At 37.5% G+C, this 16,941-nt stretch overlaps 2 protein-coding genes and 1 non-coding gene across 8 annotated transcripts in view; 1 reads left to right on the forward strand and 2 right to left on the reverse strand.

The window, feature by feature from the left end:
* Positions 1–16,739, reverse strand: part of LOC123846687 (protein FRA10AC1) — a 42,524-nt gene extending 25,785 nt beyond the window's left edge. For 3 of the 6 annotated variants that reach the window (XM_064595038.1, XM_064595036.1, XM_054508309.2), the window contains exons 1-8: positions 16,557–16,737; positions 16,378–16,446; positions 14,183–14,259; positions 12,765–12,860; positions 12,596–12,641; positions 8,557–8,633; positions 7,019–7,102; positions 6,345–6,429 (exon numbers count right to left, since the gene is read on the reverse strand). In XM_064595038.1, coding sequence (XP_064451108.1) covers positions 6,345–6,429; positions 7,019–7,102; positions 8,557–8,633; positions 12,596–12,641; positions 12,765–12,860; positions 14,183–14,259 — 465 coding nt within the window. In that variant the 5' untranslated portion in view covers positions 16,378–16,446; positions 16,557–16,737. Of the gene's footprint in view, positions 1–6,344; positions 6,430–7,018; positions 7,103–8,556; positions 8,634–12,595; positions 12,642–12,764; positions 12,861–14,182; positions 14,260–16,377; positions 16,447–16,556 lie in introns of all 6 variants that reach the window. The other 3 variants (XM_064595040.1, XM_064595039.1, XM_064595037.1) reach the window with 2 other exon arrangements.
* On the reverse strand, positions 904–1,095 carry LOC123847294 (U2 spliceosomal RNA). Its single transcript, XR_006791524.1, has one exon. It is a non-coding gene; the product is annotated as a U2 spliceosomal RNA (small nuclear RNA).
* LOC123846688 (ATP synthase subunit g, mitochondrial-like) lies at positions 9,372–9,797 on the forward strand. The gene has a single exon (XM_045878450.1). It carries the CDS (start codon positions 9,382–9,384, stop codon positions 9,691–9,693), a length of 312 nt encoding a protein of 103 aa, XP_045734406.1. The 5' UTR covers positions 9,372–9,381; the 3' UTR covers positions 9,694–9,797.
* Positions 16,740–16,941: the final 202 nt, after the last annotated feature.

Genomic DNA, 16,941 nt, shown 5'->3' on the forward strand with positions numbered 1-16,941 from the left:
GATCCCAGGGTCCTGGGATCGAGCCCTGCATTGGGCTCCCTGCTCAGCAGGAAGCCTGCTTCTCCCTCTCCCACTCCCCCTGCTTGTGTTCCCTCTCTCACTCTCTCTCTCTCTGTCAAATAAATAAAATCTTTTTAAAAATAAATAAATAAATAAAGGGGGACTCCTTGAGAGGAAATGAAAAACCAAAAATGAGAGTATGAAGTTAGGAAACACAAAAGCAGTAAAAATGACTATTTCTGTCAAACACCAGTCAAGCAACTCACAAAATAGCCACAGCAGATGACAAAAAGAAATAAAAGGCATCCAAATCGGTAAGGAAGAAGTAAAATTTTCACTATTTGCAATGACATGATACTATATATAGAAAATCTGAAAGACTTTACCAAAAAATGACTAACTGATCAACAAATTCAATCAAGTCCCAGGATATAAAATCAAAGTACAGAATCTGTTGCATTTCTATACACCAATAATGAAGCAAGAGAAAGAGATATTAAAAAAACAATCCCATTTACAATTGCACCAAAAATAATATGATACCTAAGAATAAACCTAACCAAAGAGGTGAAAGACCTGTACTCTGAAAACTAAAACACTGATGAAATAAAGTGAAGAAACACAAGGAAATGGAAAGACATTCCATGCTCATGGACTGGAAGAACAAATATTGTTAAAATGTCTATACTACCCAAAGAAATCTACACATTTAATGCAATCCCTATCAAAATACCAACAGCATTTATCACAGAACTAGAACGAACAATCCTAAAATTTGTGTGGAACCGCAAAAGACCCTGAATAGCCAAAGCAATCTTTTTTTCTTTTTTTTAAAGATTTTATTTATTTATTTGACAGAGAGAGACACAGCAAGAGAGGGAACACAAGCAGGAGGAGTGGAAGAGGGAGAAGCAGGCTTCCTGTGGAGCAAGAAGCCTGATGTGGGGCTCGATCCCAGGACCCTGGGATCATGACCTGAGCCGAAGGCAGCTGCTTTACCAACTGAGCCACCCAGGCGCCCCTAGCCAAAGCAATCTTGAAAACTGATAAGAACAGATACTACACTTGATCTTAGCCAAAAGGCCGAGAAGCGATGCAAAGCAATCTTGAAAAAGAAAAGCTGGAGGCATCACAATTCCAGACTTCCAAGTACATTACAAAGCTGTCATCATCAAGACCGTATGGTACTGGCACAAAAACAGACACATAGATCAACGAACAGAATAGAAAACCAGAAATGAACCCACAATTATATGGTAAATTAATCTTTGAAAAAGCAGATAAGAATACCTAATGGGAAAAAGACAGTCTTTTCAACAAATGGTGTTGGGAAAACTGGCCTGCAACAAGCCAAAGAATGAAACTGGGCCACTTTCCTATATCATACACAGAAATACATTCAAAATGGATTAAAGACCTGAAACCATACAAATCCTAGAAAAGAGCAGGCAATAATTTCTCCGACATTGGCCATAGCAACTTTTTTCTAGATAGGTCCTTTGAGGCAAGGGAAACAAAAGCAAAAATAAACTATTGGGACTATATCAAAATAAAAAGCTTTTGCACAGTAAAGGAAACAATCAACAAAACTCAAAGGCAATCTATAGAATGAGAGAAGATATGTGCCAAAGACATGTCTGATAAAGGGTTAGTATCCGAAATATATAAAGAACTTACACAACTCAACACCCAAAAAACAAATAATCCAATTAAAACATGGGCAGAAGACACGAACAAACATTTCTCTAAAGAAGACATACATTTGGGCAACAGACACATGAAAAGATGCTCATCATCATTTATTATGAAGGAAATGCAAATCAAAACTACAGGGAGATATCATATCACACCTGTCAGAATGGCTAAAAACAACACAGGTTTTAGTGAGGATGTGGAGAAAGGGGAACCCTCACGCACCACTGGTGGGAATGCAAACTGGTATGGCCACTCTGGAAAACAGTACGGAGGTTCCTCAAAAAGTTAAAAATAGAACTACTCTACAATCTAGCAATGGCACTATTTGGGTATTTACCCAAAGAAACAAAAACACTAATTCAAAGGGATACATGCCCCCCTTGGTTTACAGCAGCATTATTTACAATAGTCAAGATATGAGAGCAACCCAAGTATCCATCAACTGATGAATGGATAAAGATGTAATACACACACACACACACACACACACAATGGAGTATTATTTAGCCATAAAAAATGAAGTCTTGCCATTTGCAACAACATGGATGGAGCTAGAGTATAATGCTAAGTGAAGTAAGTCAGTCAAAGAAAGACAAATACTGTATGATTTCACTCACATGTGGAATTTAAGAAACAAAACAAATGAGCAAAGGGAAAAAAAGAGAAAGACAAACTAAAAAACAGATTCTTTAGAGAACTGATGGTTACCAGCAGGGAGGTGAGGTGGGGTATGGTTAAATAGGTGATGCGGATTTTGAGTGTACTTGTAATGAGCACCGGGTGATTAAAAGTTAAAAAAAAAAAAAAAGAAGCAAACCTAATTCTCATTGTGATGGCTTTTTTTCTCCTTATAGGATTCCAGGTATTTAAAAATACATTTGAACAGTTACCAACTTTTCTGTTAAGGAATAATCTTCTTTACTTTTATTTATTTTTTTATTGAAGATTTTTATTTATTTATTCGAGAGACTGAGATAGAGAGAGCAACAGAGAGCACAAGCCAGGAGGAGAGGGAGAAGCAGGCTCCCTGCTGAGCAGGGAGCCCAATGCAGGGCTCGATCCCAGGACCCTGGGATCATGACGTGAGCTGAAGGCAGATGCTTAACCGACTGAGCCACCCAGGTGCCCCTCTTCTTTACTTTTAAACTACCTAATAAAAGATACAAGTACTAGGGCACAATACCTAAATTAATAAAAAATATGTATCTTGTTTTATGACACTGACAGAAAAAAAAAGAGGTTATGGTCCAGTAAAGAGGCAATATACTATAGTGCAAAAGAGCTGGATTGTCTGGGTTTACATCTTAGCTCCACCACTTAACAGCTCTATAATACTGGACAAGGTATTTAATGTTCTTGTGCCTCAGTTTCCTCATATGTAATGTAAAGATAATACAATACCTACTTCTTTGGACTAAGAGGTTCAAATGGGATAATACACATAATAGAATAGTACCTGAGAATAGAACAGTACTTAGAATAGTACCCGGTACATAGTATCCCAGGGGTTAGCAAACTATGGCCTGCTGCCTATTTTATAAAGTTTTCTTGGAACACAACCACAATCATTCATTCATGTATGGCTCTTTCCCCACTGGCAAAGTGATGAACATGAAAGAGAAAGGGGACCTTCTGGAGCCCTAAAGTGGAAAGTTGTTAAACTTCCCTCCAGATTCCTAAACGTAACTTTGTTTTTTGGCCAAAAATAATTTTTCTCCACTGCCTTTTTAAGATCTTTCATATTCATATGCTAATTTTCTGTAGGTTTAGTAAATGATTTCATTTTCTATTCAGTTTATTATAATAGTTAAAAGCTCAGCTCTAGAATCATGCAGAACCAATGTAAGCTCTACCATTCATTAACTAGCTCTGAGGCCTTGGAAAGTCTCTTAACTTCTCAGTCTACTTCCTTTTTATGTATAAAAACCCCAATCTTAAAGGCTGTTGTATTAAGAGAGATAATTCAGATGAAATGTTCAATGCCTAGTTAATGGTCTATTTTTATTTTATTGTCTATTATTTGAATTAGGCAATTTTGTAGTTTAAATGCAACTGGGGGCTCAAATATTTGAAAATATTATGATTAAAATCCAATAAAAATAAAACCCCCTCAGTCTAGGAAAAAAAATAAAACATCCAAAATAACTCTGTTTAGTTCTATTTTTAAGCCTACACTTGTAAGTATTGCTTGCCATCCAACATATATGTTGGGATATCCACTGAAGCACAGACAAATGTGTACAGCAATAGTTTCCCAACTTCTTCCATTCATTAACCTATTCAACAAATAAGTATTAAGCAACTACTTACTGGGCTTGGCACTCTTGGCACATCACATATAAGATGATTGTGAAAATAGTGTCTATTGTTAAGAAGGTTATAATCTTATAGGGGATAAGAAATATAACAAATACAGTATGTCCTACTAGTTAAAGGTTGTATAGAGGTTTTGCCTCAGTGAGTTTTTATATTCTTTCCTGACATACATTTTCCTGCTGATAGGCCAGATTAGATACTGGAGTTACTCAGGATTTGGTGCTAAGCCTCCTTCTCTTACTTTACCTTCTAGCACAGAGATCACACATTCAAGCAGTAAGACAAACAGATCCTAACTTCCTGAAAACACAAAGTTCCATCACCATCTACTCGGACTTCTATGTAGAAGAAAAATAAACTTCTAGCTCATTTAAGTCAGTATTATTTAGGAGTGCTTCAGTTCTTGCAGCTGATTCTAATCCTAACTGATGCAACAATTCAACCAAATTCTCAATGATGAAAGGGAAGAAGTAATAAGGAAGGGGATAGGTGTGTGGGACAAAGGCTGGCATTCACTAAAAATGCCCCAAGTAATAGGCAGTGAGCAAGGAGCTGATTAATAAAAAGTGAATAAAACACTGTCTTTGTATAAATAAAACTATGAGAAAACGCATCCTAGCAAGGAAATCAAAGGCACCATTCTTAACTCAAACATGGTATGCCAAAAAAGTCATCTTTTCCCTTAGAAACGATACCCTTCATACGTATGGGGTAAAGGGTATATGGGAAATCTCTGTACCCTCCCCTCAATTTTGCTGTGAACTTAAAACTGCCCCTAAAAAACAAAAAACAAAAAAAACAAAAAGCATCTGCCTCATTCCACATTTCCTATTTCTGATTTCTTACTTGGATTTACCCTCGTATCTAATTACTCATCATGTTCTAATAAGAAAATATAATTTGTTTCAAGATTATCCTCTTTAAAGCATGTTTTCCAGTAATATATTATGTTTTTTGAATGGAGAATACAAATATTTAATTGTTTTATGTACACTTTCTCCCCTCAACTAGATTATAGTTTTGTTTTTTTCTGAAGGGCAGTCATGTTTTAATTCACAGCACCCCGCCCAGTCCTTAACACTGAAAAGCAATCAACAAATGAGCCAGCATTGAAAAAGCTGCTTTATTATGTGCTCCTAGAAAGATTTGTATTTCATACTCAACTTGCAGTGTAGTAACTTCAAGTAACTCCTTGCGGTGCCTTTTGGATTTGATGTGATCAATAACTAGTACAGAGAGGAGAGCTAGCTCCTAAGAAACCGAGGAAGTCTTTGGGATACATGATGTGCATGGGTCTGTAAATAGGGTTGTAAAACTAGACACTCTTATCTATAAGAATATTGTAAAGCAACCCACATATTAAAGGCACTACAGAAAAAAATATTATACCAATCATGGTTCTGAGATTTAACTAATTAAATGAAAAAGAAATTCTTATAATAAATAAATCTAAGACAACTTTTTAAATAGACTGTCTTAATACAAATGTACACTAACCAAAACATACAGATTTATGCAACATTCCCTCCCCAATTTCAAACTGAGATTATCTGTTCAAGGTCACCTTCTCTAGCTGCAAATGTGAAATTTGAGATAGAAATAAAAATCACTTTAGTATCAACTAAAGTAAGATATAAAGCAGGAACGGAAATCTGCCATTACTAAATAGCACTGATAAGAGTTAATTCTACTAGAATAGACAATGGTATAAAAGAAGATGTGCATCTGCCTCTTTACAGATGGTAATTTATTTGAAAAAAAAGCCTATCATTTTCAAACACCATCTATGAAACAAGACATCATTCTGCAGTGTCAAATCATTCATTATAGTCAGTAGGGGCTCTAGGCCAGAGTCAGGAGGAAACAGGATCCAGTAGCCACTTGTGTTTAATTTTAGACTATTCATGCCTCAGTTCACAAAGCACCCCTGACTAAGGGGCCCTTTGTAAATTTCATAGCTGCAGAGGTTAAATGGTCCAAATGATATTTCATAGATGCAGGACAACCTAGCTCATTTAGTACTTTTAAAAGAATAATGTGGGGTGTCACAGTATAACAAAAAGTAATACTGTACTTAAATAAGAACCTTCTATAAATATTTGGAAGGCATACCTTATTTTATTTTATTTTATTTTTTTTTTAAGATTTATTTATTTTTGAGAGAACGAGAATGAGAGAGAGAGAGAGTACATGAGAGGGGGGAGGGTCAGAGGGAGAAGCAGGCTCCTCGCCGAGCAGGGAGTCCGATGCGGGACTCGATCCCAGGACTCCGGGATCATGACCTGAGCCGAAGGCAGTCGCTTAACCAACTGTGCCACCCAGGCGCCCCATACCTTATTTTCTTTGTATCTACTGAGATCTGCTATGCAGTATTCCTTGAATAATTTATCATAGTATTTCTTTGCAAGTTTCTTCTCCCTAGATCCATAAAAAAACAAATTTTTTACATTTAGAAATTCAACCACAGTTTGCTACTTGGAAGCAATGTCAAATAAATAACATATATGATATAAATATTAATGTTTTAAAAGAGGTCTATTACTTACATGTGCAGAGAATACCTGAATATTAACTACTAATAGTGGCTTTCTCAGGGAGGTAAACTGGAAGATTGACAGTCAGAGGACAGGAGTCTTACTCCTCGTTTTTCACCTTTTCCATGGTTTGCATTCTTAAAACCACTCTCAGGTATTACTTTTCCCCAAAATATTTTAAAAGTTTTTTAAAAAGCCTATTACAGGACAACAAACAATACAGTAAAAATGTAATACATTTTCTTTTCAAGACAAAGTCAAGCAACAAGAAGTCCGTTAAAATTGCTAAGAATTACCGAAAGAACCAAACCAGACACAAATACTCTGAGGCATGTTTTTATGTCCTCCATTCAGAGCTCCTCCATGCCGGGGCTGAATGCCCTGGACAGCTGACAGGGTAAGAAAACATGGAGAGAGCAGGAGAGACAGGACTAAAGCAGTTTATGCATTACGTCTCAGATGGCGAAAATTACCAATTCATGTCCATTTCATCCTCCTCATTCCATAGGAATCTATGATTTTCTCGTATAACATCCATGTCTGTCTTGTCATTTTCCCTGGAAAATAAAACTATTTCAATTACATATGAACACAAAATTAGTCAAATTTACGAGGTTAGTTCTGTGAGATCTTTTTAACATTTGAGAAAAAATACATGAAAATAAAGATAGTTTTATGTGTGAATATATACATATGTACATATACTTATAAAAACAATTTCCATATTGGGGCACCTGGGTGGCTCGGTTGGTTAAGCGTTTGCCTTCTGCTCAGGTCATGATCCCAGGGTCCTGGGATCCAGCCTGCTTCTCCCTCTCCTCTCCACTCCTGCTCTCTCTCGCTCTCTATCTCTCAAATAAATAAATAAATCTTTAAAAAAAAAAACAAAACAATTTCCATATTTTCAAAAGACACTTATAAAGAGTGCTGCTACAGAAGCAAGTTAAATGGATAAGGCATCCATCCACCTTTCATACTGGCTTCAATTATACAGATGGTGCTAAATCACCAAAGCCAGGATGAGAAACCCGAATAAACACTAAATGGATAAGAAAAAATAATGAAAGTAAGTTTTAGAATCTAAAAAATGTCAGTAACCCCAACCCACTGAGATCACATTTAAAAATTGTATGAAGGGGCGCCTGGGTGGCTCAGTCGTTAAGCGTCTGCCTTCGGCTCAGGTCATGATCCTAGGGTCTTGGGATCGAGCCCCTGCTCCGTGGGAAGTCTGCTTCTCCCTCTCCCACTCCCCCTGCTTGTGTTCCCTCTCTCTCGGTGTCTCTCTGTCAAATAAAAAAATAAAATCTTTAAAAAAAACAAAACAAAAACAAACCTGTATGAAGAGTTTTCCATACCTCATTTTACTACGGCTTCCTAGAAAGACTAAGTAAGGGCAGAAGAGAATGGGGGGAAGGGATGGTATTTTAAGATGCTAACAGTTTGGGGGTAGAACAAGGGATTGTTGGAGAATACAGGTTAAACTGAGAAGGGAGATAAATTTGGGGTAGATGAGATCATATAAAGTTTTTTAAGGCTCTACCAAACTCAGAAAATTATTAAGTCAGAGAAAAAAACCCACACATAACTAAGAGGCTCTGATAGAAGAGCCTCAAATATTAGGAAGGAGTTGGCTTTTTTCCTGTTTGCCCTACCTTTTAAAAAGCAATCCCAAACACTGAGGTCTAAAAAGTTAATTATTTCAAAGATCCTTGCCCAAAAATTAAAAAAAAAAAAAATTTACTGCATAATCAGGCACATGAATATTCCTCACATAACCTGTATCACCAAGCACAGATCTGGCTCAGCAGGCTACCTGAGGCCTGTTGCCAGAGAAATGGGGTTCATGAGGTACTTAGCAAGAAGTTATAGATAGCCTCTCCACTTGAGGATATTATAAGGAAACTGGAATAGAAAGCAGGAGAGAATGACAGAATCAGAAGACACAGTAGCTGTGGGTCTTTAAAGACATCCATAATTTCCTCCCATTCTATGTAAATTTCATGACACTTACCCCAATCGCCTAAAGTCTTCTTTTTTGCCACCATAGTATAAAATATAGTCATTTACAAACTTTGTGTGCCTTTGATACTGAAATGCAAAAAATTAAGGATTTGATTTGCTCAGTTGTTCTGTGTCTATGATATATGAGTAAGTAAAGAAAAACAGTATAAGTCTACTTAGTTTTTTAAATATGCAAAACCTACTCTACATGCTTACGAATTAAAAAAATATCTAAAAGGGGGTGCCTCGGTGGCTCAACTGGTTGAACACCCATCTGACTCTTGGTTTCAGCTCAGGTCACCATCTCAGGGTCCTGGGATCGAGCCCCACGTGGGGCTCCATGCCCAGTAGTGAGTCTGCTTGTCTCCCTCGCTCTCTGCCCCTCCCCCCCACTCACGTGCTCTTTCTCTGAAATAAATAAATCTTTAAAAAATATATATCTAAAAGGGTAAATATTAATTGTTAGGAGTCAATACTATAGAGCAGAGAGGCTTTCACTTTCTACTGAATACTGTTTCTGTTGTTTTGAACATTTTTCAAGCAAATACTACTCTTGTGATAAAATATAGCTCTACCTGGGGAAAAAGCTTCCTATTCTACTGTTGAAATACACACAGCCTCACACCAATATTCATTTTAATCATAATATGAGAAATAAATTATAGTTTCTAAAATTAAAGATAAGGAGTATAATTTACCCTTTATTACTATAACATATAATTTAGTTATTCCAGTAATGATAAAGCCTCTAAAATAGAAGATACAACTTTTATAATATTAAATCCTAACGTTAGGCTTTCAAAAACCTGTAAATATGACCTTCCAGCATGGAACCATGGCCCAGTTTGTCCGTAATCTCACGGAGAAGGCCCTGGCACTGGTGAACACTGCTGTGACTTACTCAAAGCCTCGATTGGCCACATTTTGGCACTATGCCAAGGTTGAGCTGGTTCCTCCAACCCCTGCTGAGATCCCTACAGCTATTCAGAGCTTGAAAAAAATAGTCAAGAGTGCTCAAATTGGTAGCTTCAAACAGCTCACAGTTAAGGAAGCTCTGCTGAATGGTTTAGTGGCCACCGAGGTGTGGATGTGGTTTTATGTTGGTGAGATCATAGGCAAGCGTGGCATCACTGGCTATAATGTTTGAAGACCAATCTTTAACATCTGTTTATATGTGGCTTATTATTTGAGTGTTCTTGGACCATGTGTGATCAGACTGGTATTTGAATAAAAGAAGATAATGTATCAAAATCAATGTTTTCTCGGGGCGCCTGGGTGGCTCAGTTGGTTAAGCAACTGCCTTCGGCTCAGGTCATGATCCTGGAGTCCTGGGATCGAGTCCCGCATCGGGCTCCCTGCTCAGCAGGGAGTCTGCTTCTGCCTCTGACCCTCCTCCTTCTCATGCTCTCTCTCTCTCAAATAAATAAAATCTTAAAAAAAAAAAAAAAAATCAATGTTTTCTCTATCCGATGCTAAATGGATCACAGTTTCTCTTGATAATAAGATGGGTTGTCATCCTTTAATACATTAATAAAGCTCTAAGGGGCATGTCTTTTGCTTAGCCTAAAATTGGAAAGGATGTATGTGAATATACCAACCTGGCAAATACATTTATGAGGATAACATTCTAATTTGAAGGTTTGAAATACATGATAAATTTATTTGATTTCCAGAATAGTCAGGGGAAAGGTCTTAGGAAAACCAGGACTTGCTACAGTAGGAAAAATAGTAATACCACATGCCAAAGTGGTATAGTTAAATCATGTCCGTAATATAAAGAATAAAATTTGGATGGTTTCTCTTTGCTAGAATCAGAGATAGACTTTGATAACACCTGCATTTACAAATGTTAGAGTACTTGGTAGTATTCTAAGTAAGTATCTTTATACCATCTTTAACACCAGGACAGAGCTACTAAGAGCCACCACCTCCTTTTTAAATACAATTTTGATGTGTGTTATATTATTAATCTATTCAGTTTATGATTTTTAGAGCCTATCTTTACAAAAATAAAATACCCTATGGATATTTAAATAGTTATAAATTTAGTATCCTCCATGGTTCTAAATAGTAGATTATGTCCTGAAATAAAAAGAAATGCTTGCTATCAAAAAAAAAACCAAACCTGTAAATATAAGAAATCAGATTTTTTTTACTTTCTTTTAATATTTAAGAATTTAGTCATGTTTATCTTTAATGCAATATAACAAGATATATGAGCATTTTACTTTTTGTTTTAAAAAGCTCAACAGTATTCTCTCCAGAGCTGAACATGCAAATAACATAACTGACCTCATCCATAATACTGTCTGACTACACCCTATTATATCAAAGGTAAATAATGACTTAATTCATCACAGTATGTTCTAACAGAATACTGAATCAGAATATGATACTTCCAAGACTGGCAACAAAGCAGCTAACCTTTCAGAAAAGAAAAAAGAGAAAAGCTAGATATCCAGAGATTTGCGTTCTTTCTAGTTCTTGGTCTATCTCTAACTGGTCATATGACCATGGCAAGTCACTTCAATCTTTTAGGTTAACAAACTTCTTCTGTCAATGGTCAATATGCAGGCAATATGGTACCAGTCACAACAGCTCAGTTCTGTCATTTTAGCACAAAAGTAGGCACAGTTAGCACCTCAATGAGTAAGCACAGGTATGTGCCAATAAAGCTTTATTTACAAAAGTAGGTGCTGAGTGGGACCTTGCTTCCAGGAAGATGGAGTAGACAAAGATGTACCTCTCCTTATTCTTCCCACTAAGAACAACTAAAAACCTTGGAACTTATATCTAAAACAAATATAAGAAGATTCTGAAAGGTGGAGAAGAAGTCATAACAGCTAGGGAGCTCAAGACCCAGGGTATGACACAGCGGTAAGCTCCTCAGGTTTTCTTTTTGACTCATAAACTCAGACTTGAAAATGAAGAAGCTGGCAAGCTGAAAATGCCAACAAGCACAGACAAGAAAAGTCCCAACAAAGTCTGCTCTCTCTAACTGAATAACCAAGATAGAGGGCAGCCTAACAAGACAGGTAACCTTTAGACAATACCTACTCTACTCCAGCCAAAAATTCTAGAAATAACTGTGGCCCCACCTCCACCCATGCCAGAAAAGGGGACTTACACTTTCACCCTCACCAGGCTGTAACTAGATACCCTAACACCCCCAAATAAGTGGTGCCATAGGAGGCACAATAGATGTTGAAATGCCAAAGGAACAAGGCAGATGAGATCCATGGGAAAGTTCAGCTATTGGGTTAGAAGATAAGAGGAATAAATTGGTGGTAAGAGAATTTCTATAACTTAAAGAAAAGGATTAGGAAATGATAACAAAGTGAAACAGATGTCAATAGGTAGGGGATGTATCTACTTGCTATTGTCTCTTTCTCTTAATCCTGACTGTAGTAATAAATACCCAGAAACACTTCAGGTCTTGCTTGGCTTCTCTTCCATTCTACAATATTCCCAACAGTAATATGGATGGCCAGTGGTAACAGTTAGTGTAACAAGCCACAATCTTACCAAAAAGTTGAGATGAGACGTGGCCATAATAGGGAAGTACGATATAGCTTGACGACAACCCCAAGTCATGCCTGAGAGATGAAGCCACAACAGGCCTGAGGATAGCCCACAGACACATTCTACTTCTAGATACAAGTTTTACAAAGACCTTAAACAGCCCAGAACCAGGTAGTAAGAGAGTAAGAGTTAAAATGAGACTAAAGATAAGAGCAGTATTAAAATGAGAAATGTTGAGAGCTTGGCAAAAACACGTTGGAAAAACATCTGCAAGTTCATGGACTTTGTAAACCTATTTATAGATCATTAGTAATATGTTTTATTATTTCTGTCTCTGAGTCTTTCTTATGTGTTAATAAAAGAGAATTGTACTCAAAAGTATAAATGACAAGACTGCACATCAATAAACAGTTACCTTTAAAAATATAATATGGGTCTACCTGACTTCACAAGATTTTATTAAAATAAAAAAGTAGATTTTAAATTATTCTATTCGTTAGAAAAATCTAGAAATATAAAAAGGATACAGCATCCATGGCTATGAGGTGAAACCTTCTATTTCTTGCTTCTTCCCTGTAAAGACAAATTTTAAGCAAATCCAACTGTCTTTATTCTAATTAATAGAATTAAATCCCCAAGTCCCTGAGCTTATAAAAACATCTTAAACCAAAAAAAGTAATTTACAGAGGTACATACCTATCCAGCAATTCTGCTGCAACTTGTTTATGGGCCACTTTTCCATGTTTTTCTTTCTGAAATGGCTTTTTGAGCAATAAATCATCTTCAACTGTCCTGGTTTGTGAAGAAGAAAAATTACTAAAGAGTTCATTTTTCTCAAAGGATGTTTCTTGTTTCTTCATATTTTCATAACTGGAACATGTTTTTTTAAAAATTCAAGTCTTAAAAAAGACTCACCGATCTTTAATAAGACATTTTATGTCTCCTTAAATAGCTTAATTAATATCTGAACTTTATTTAATACTTATAAAATGGAGAAAATGAAACTAACAAATGAATGGGTTCTAGTGTCAGACCACCCAGGTTCTGAGATCCAAACTTGGGCTCTGTCATTCACTATCTTAACCTTAAGTAAGATTAACTTACTTAATCTCTCTGTTCCACACTTTTCCTGTTTGTAGAGCTATTGAAGCTTTTGGTAATCAATAATATAAAAAATAAGGGCTGACTATAAGTGATACAGACTATAGATGATCAGCCCTAGTTATGAAGATAGATATAACCCTGGAATAGAAACTATTCATCTAGATTTGCTCAAATTCTATTCTTATAAAGTAGTATTTTTGAATGAAAAATCTTGAAAATGTAAAGAACCAAACAATATAATTTATTATAATTATTTCTATTCTTTTGGTTATCCATGAAGACTAAGTACCCAACAAAAATGTTCAGCCCCATTTAGTATGCCTAATATATTGCTCTCTGTGTGAAATAATAAAGCAATTTTTATAAGTTTGGTTAATATGAATCAGTCAACCACTCCTAAGTTAACAGATAAAATCAGTTTCTAAGCACTAAGAGCTGAAAACAATGCCCCTTCACACAGCAACATCACCAAGATGTGACCTTCTTATAAGGCCCAGACTTTATTTGCTGATAGTTCTTGTCCCTTCCAATTCAGTAAAAAATTCTATGAGCTCCTTCCTTTGAGCACTTAGTCTGCTCACTCACAAAACCATAAAACTGCACTGTATCACAATCTTACCCTCCATGTTAACCTCATTTTGAAGTCACGTACTTGCAAAGGGACCACCAACCAAGCCCCTTCTCTTAGCTATGATGTTCCCAAGTCAAGTCCTTAACAGCTGAATGAAAAATAGATGCATCAGAGAAATCCAAGAGTTTTAATTGATTTCTTTTGTCCCCGACTTCCCTTTCCATAAATCCCTTCACAGCATAAACATTATTTTATTTTTCACATAACTGTTCTCAAATTCTCGAGTCAATTCATTCTAGTTTAATAAACGAAAATTCATTCAATAGAGCATCATTGTCTTCATATGCAAACAAAATCCAAAAACTTTCAATATTATTTATTTATACCTCATCGCAATCTAGAAAGGATCTGAAACACAAATGAATAAAAAATTACTTACCTTTTTTTCCTTTTGTTAGATTCTCCACCGTGTTCATCATCACTAAAATCAGAGTCATAGCCTCCATGACCATGCATCTGTAAAGGAATATAAGATTGGTTACTTAGAACTTAAGTTGCCCATAGTTCAGGAAACAGAATAGTTCAAAAATAAATTATCTTTCAAAGCCATAATAATTGTAAAGGATCATGGTGAGTATATCACTGTTCATGGCTATCCAGCCACCTAAAACTTTCATTCACTTTGAAATAACAGACTTACCCTTCAGAAAATGAATCAACACTTTCCACCTTAATTATTAGGATACTCTTTGACCTTCTCATTGAAAACAAGATCTAGAAGCTGCCGTGTGACTGCACACAAGGTTCAGTGATGCTTCACTTTTGACTCAGATTACTAGAAGTTGCTGTGTATTTATCATCAACTTTGTTCCAGACGTTATGGTAGGTCCTTAACAAACACCGCTTCTAATTCTGCAAGTTAGGAACTATTATCTCCATTTTACAGATGAAGAAATCAAGGACAAACAAAGTTAAGTAAATCAATTATAGAGCAGGGTGCCTGGGTGGCTCAGATGGTTAAGCGTCTGCCTTCAACTCAGGTCATAATCCCAGGGTCCTGGGATCAAGTCCCGCATCGGGCTCCCTGCTCAGTGCAGAGCCTGCTTCTCCCTCTCCCTCTGCCATTCCCTCTGCTTGTGCTCTTCTGTCTATCTCTCTGTCAAATAAATAAATAAAATCTTTAAAAAAAAATCAATTATAGAGCAAACAGGCAGCTAAACTGAACTACTTGATTCTTAAGCTCATGATTTCAACTACTCCAAATTGCCTCTGGAATATGCTAACATAATTATATTCCATTAGACTTACTGTATTTGTGAATAGTACACTATCAATTCATTAAAACTTTCCTATCTTTAACATATGTTGAGATTTCCTTTTTCTTTTTCTTTTTTTTTTTAAAGATTTTATTTATTTGACAGAGAGAGAGCGGAAGAGGGAACATAAGCAGGGGGAGTGGGAGACGGAGAAGCAGGCTTTCCGCTGAGCAGAGAGCCCGATGTGGGGCTTAATCCCAGGACCCTGGGATCATGATCTGAGCCAAAGGCAGACACTTAAACGACTGAGCCACCCAGGTGCCCTGAGATTTCCTTTCTCTTTTAAACCTTCTTTCTTCAAGGTAAACAATCTTGCTCTTTGACCTAGTTAACTTTATCTTGTTCCAATTCATTTTTTTTAACTGAAATTCTTAGAAATACTGAAAGATCTCAGTTGTCACTCAGTTGTGTTGGAAGCCTCTGGTTACAGCATTATACTGAATTTGGGACACACATTAATGGGGAATCAGTGGATTATTTGACTTTTGAAGTCATACTCAATTCATATGGCTACAAGGAACTAGTCCCGGTCAAATGACATATCCAAATTTTTAAACTAGATTTACTATTACAAGTGCAGCAGGAAAAAGAAGAAATAACTCCCTAAACTTTATTGCATTGGACCTAAGACAAGGTACGTTTCTAGTCCTGGCTACCCTGAATAAATAAAGTCTGTGATCTTTTTCAAACTTAAGTGTGTGGGTGTACACCTCTCTTCCCTGTCCCACAGAACTCTAGAGAGGAAGGTCCTAGCCTAGGTTGGAGGTGAAGGTTAGAAGGCCACAGTTCCAACTCTATCCTCTCTTACATCTGTCATCACCTGCAGATCTCACACCCTTTATCATGTCAACTCCTTGCTCCAGCTGTCTTATGACATCTGTTCAAGCCATACCAGCTTCTCACCCTTTATGTCCTCATTTTCTTTACATCCTGATGGGGGTCAACCACTGTGTGGAGCTTAGAGATATATTCTAGCATCAGCCTACCAGAGTGCAAATCCAGGCTCTGAAATTTCCATCTGTCCTTCGTTGTGCACGTTCCTTAACCTCTCTCTGAGTCTCAGTTTCCCCTTCTATAAAATCAGGCTATAAGAGTACCGGTCTCATAGGACTGGACGTTAAATGAGTTACAGCATATAAAGAGTTTTAGACGGAGTCCAGTATGATAAAATCCTGTAAATGTTGACTATTATTAACGTCATCTTGTTCCCACAAACCGCGACACCACCTCCTATCCTTGCTCCCCCTCGCCCTTTCTCTCTGGCGTCTTCATCCATCCCATACCCATCTCAAAAGAAAAATAAAAAGCTCTCACTCACTTCGAGCTACGAATCAACTGACAAGGGCCGAGAGAAATTCGAGAAGAGAGACGCCGGTGTCTCTAGAACCTACCAAACAACAACAACAACAAAAAGGTAATCAACTAGTAGCATATGAGGAACAAGTTTGGAAGTCGTTCTCCCCAACCCCAAATACACTCAAGGCCCTTATGACACACCCCTTTCCTCCTCCCTGCTCTGCCAAGTACGCCCGCAGAGTCCTTTTCCTTTTTCCCGGCGGCTGCAGCGACGACCCACGGCCTGAGCGAGCCGCTGCAGGGCCCGTCCCGTCCGCGCCGGCCGCTCAGCCTCGTCACAGCGACTACCGCCGCCGCCCGCTCCCGCCTCTTCCTACGGGTCCCGACTGGGCGCCGCTTCCGGTCCGGCGCAGCCGCGTGTCACATTTAAATGACACCGTCCTCGGGCGCGGCGACCTTGTGCTACAGCCAGAACAGCCCCGGGAAACAAAGGCAGCGGAGAACAGGGCCGGGAGGGGAGGCAGAGGCTTCCTACTTTCTCAAGTCGCAGCCCTCAATTTTTTCCTTCCGCTCGGAGCCCGTCATC

Source organism: Mirounga angustirostris, unplaced genomic scaffold, assembly GCF_029215605.1.
Source record: "Mirounga angustirostris isolate CCGP_5_RB_7025 unplaced genomic scaffold, mMirAng1.0.hap1 SCAF_6, whole genome shotgun sequence".
Taxonomy (NCBI): domain Eukaryota; kingdom Metazoa; phylum Chordata; class Mammalia; order Carnivora; family Phocidae; genus Mirounga; species Mirounga angustirostris.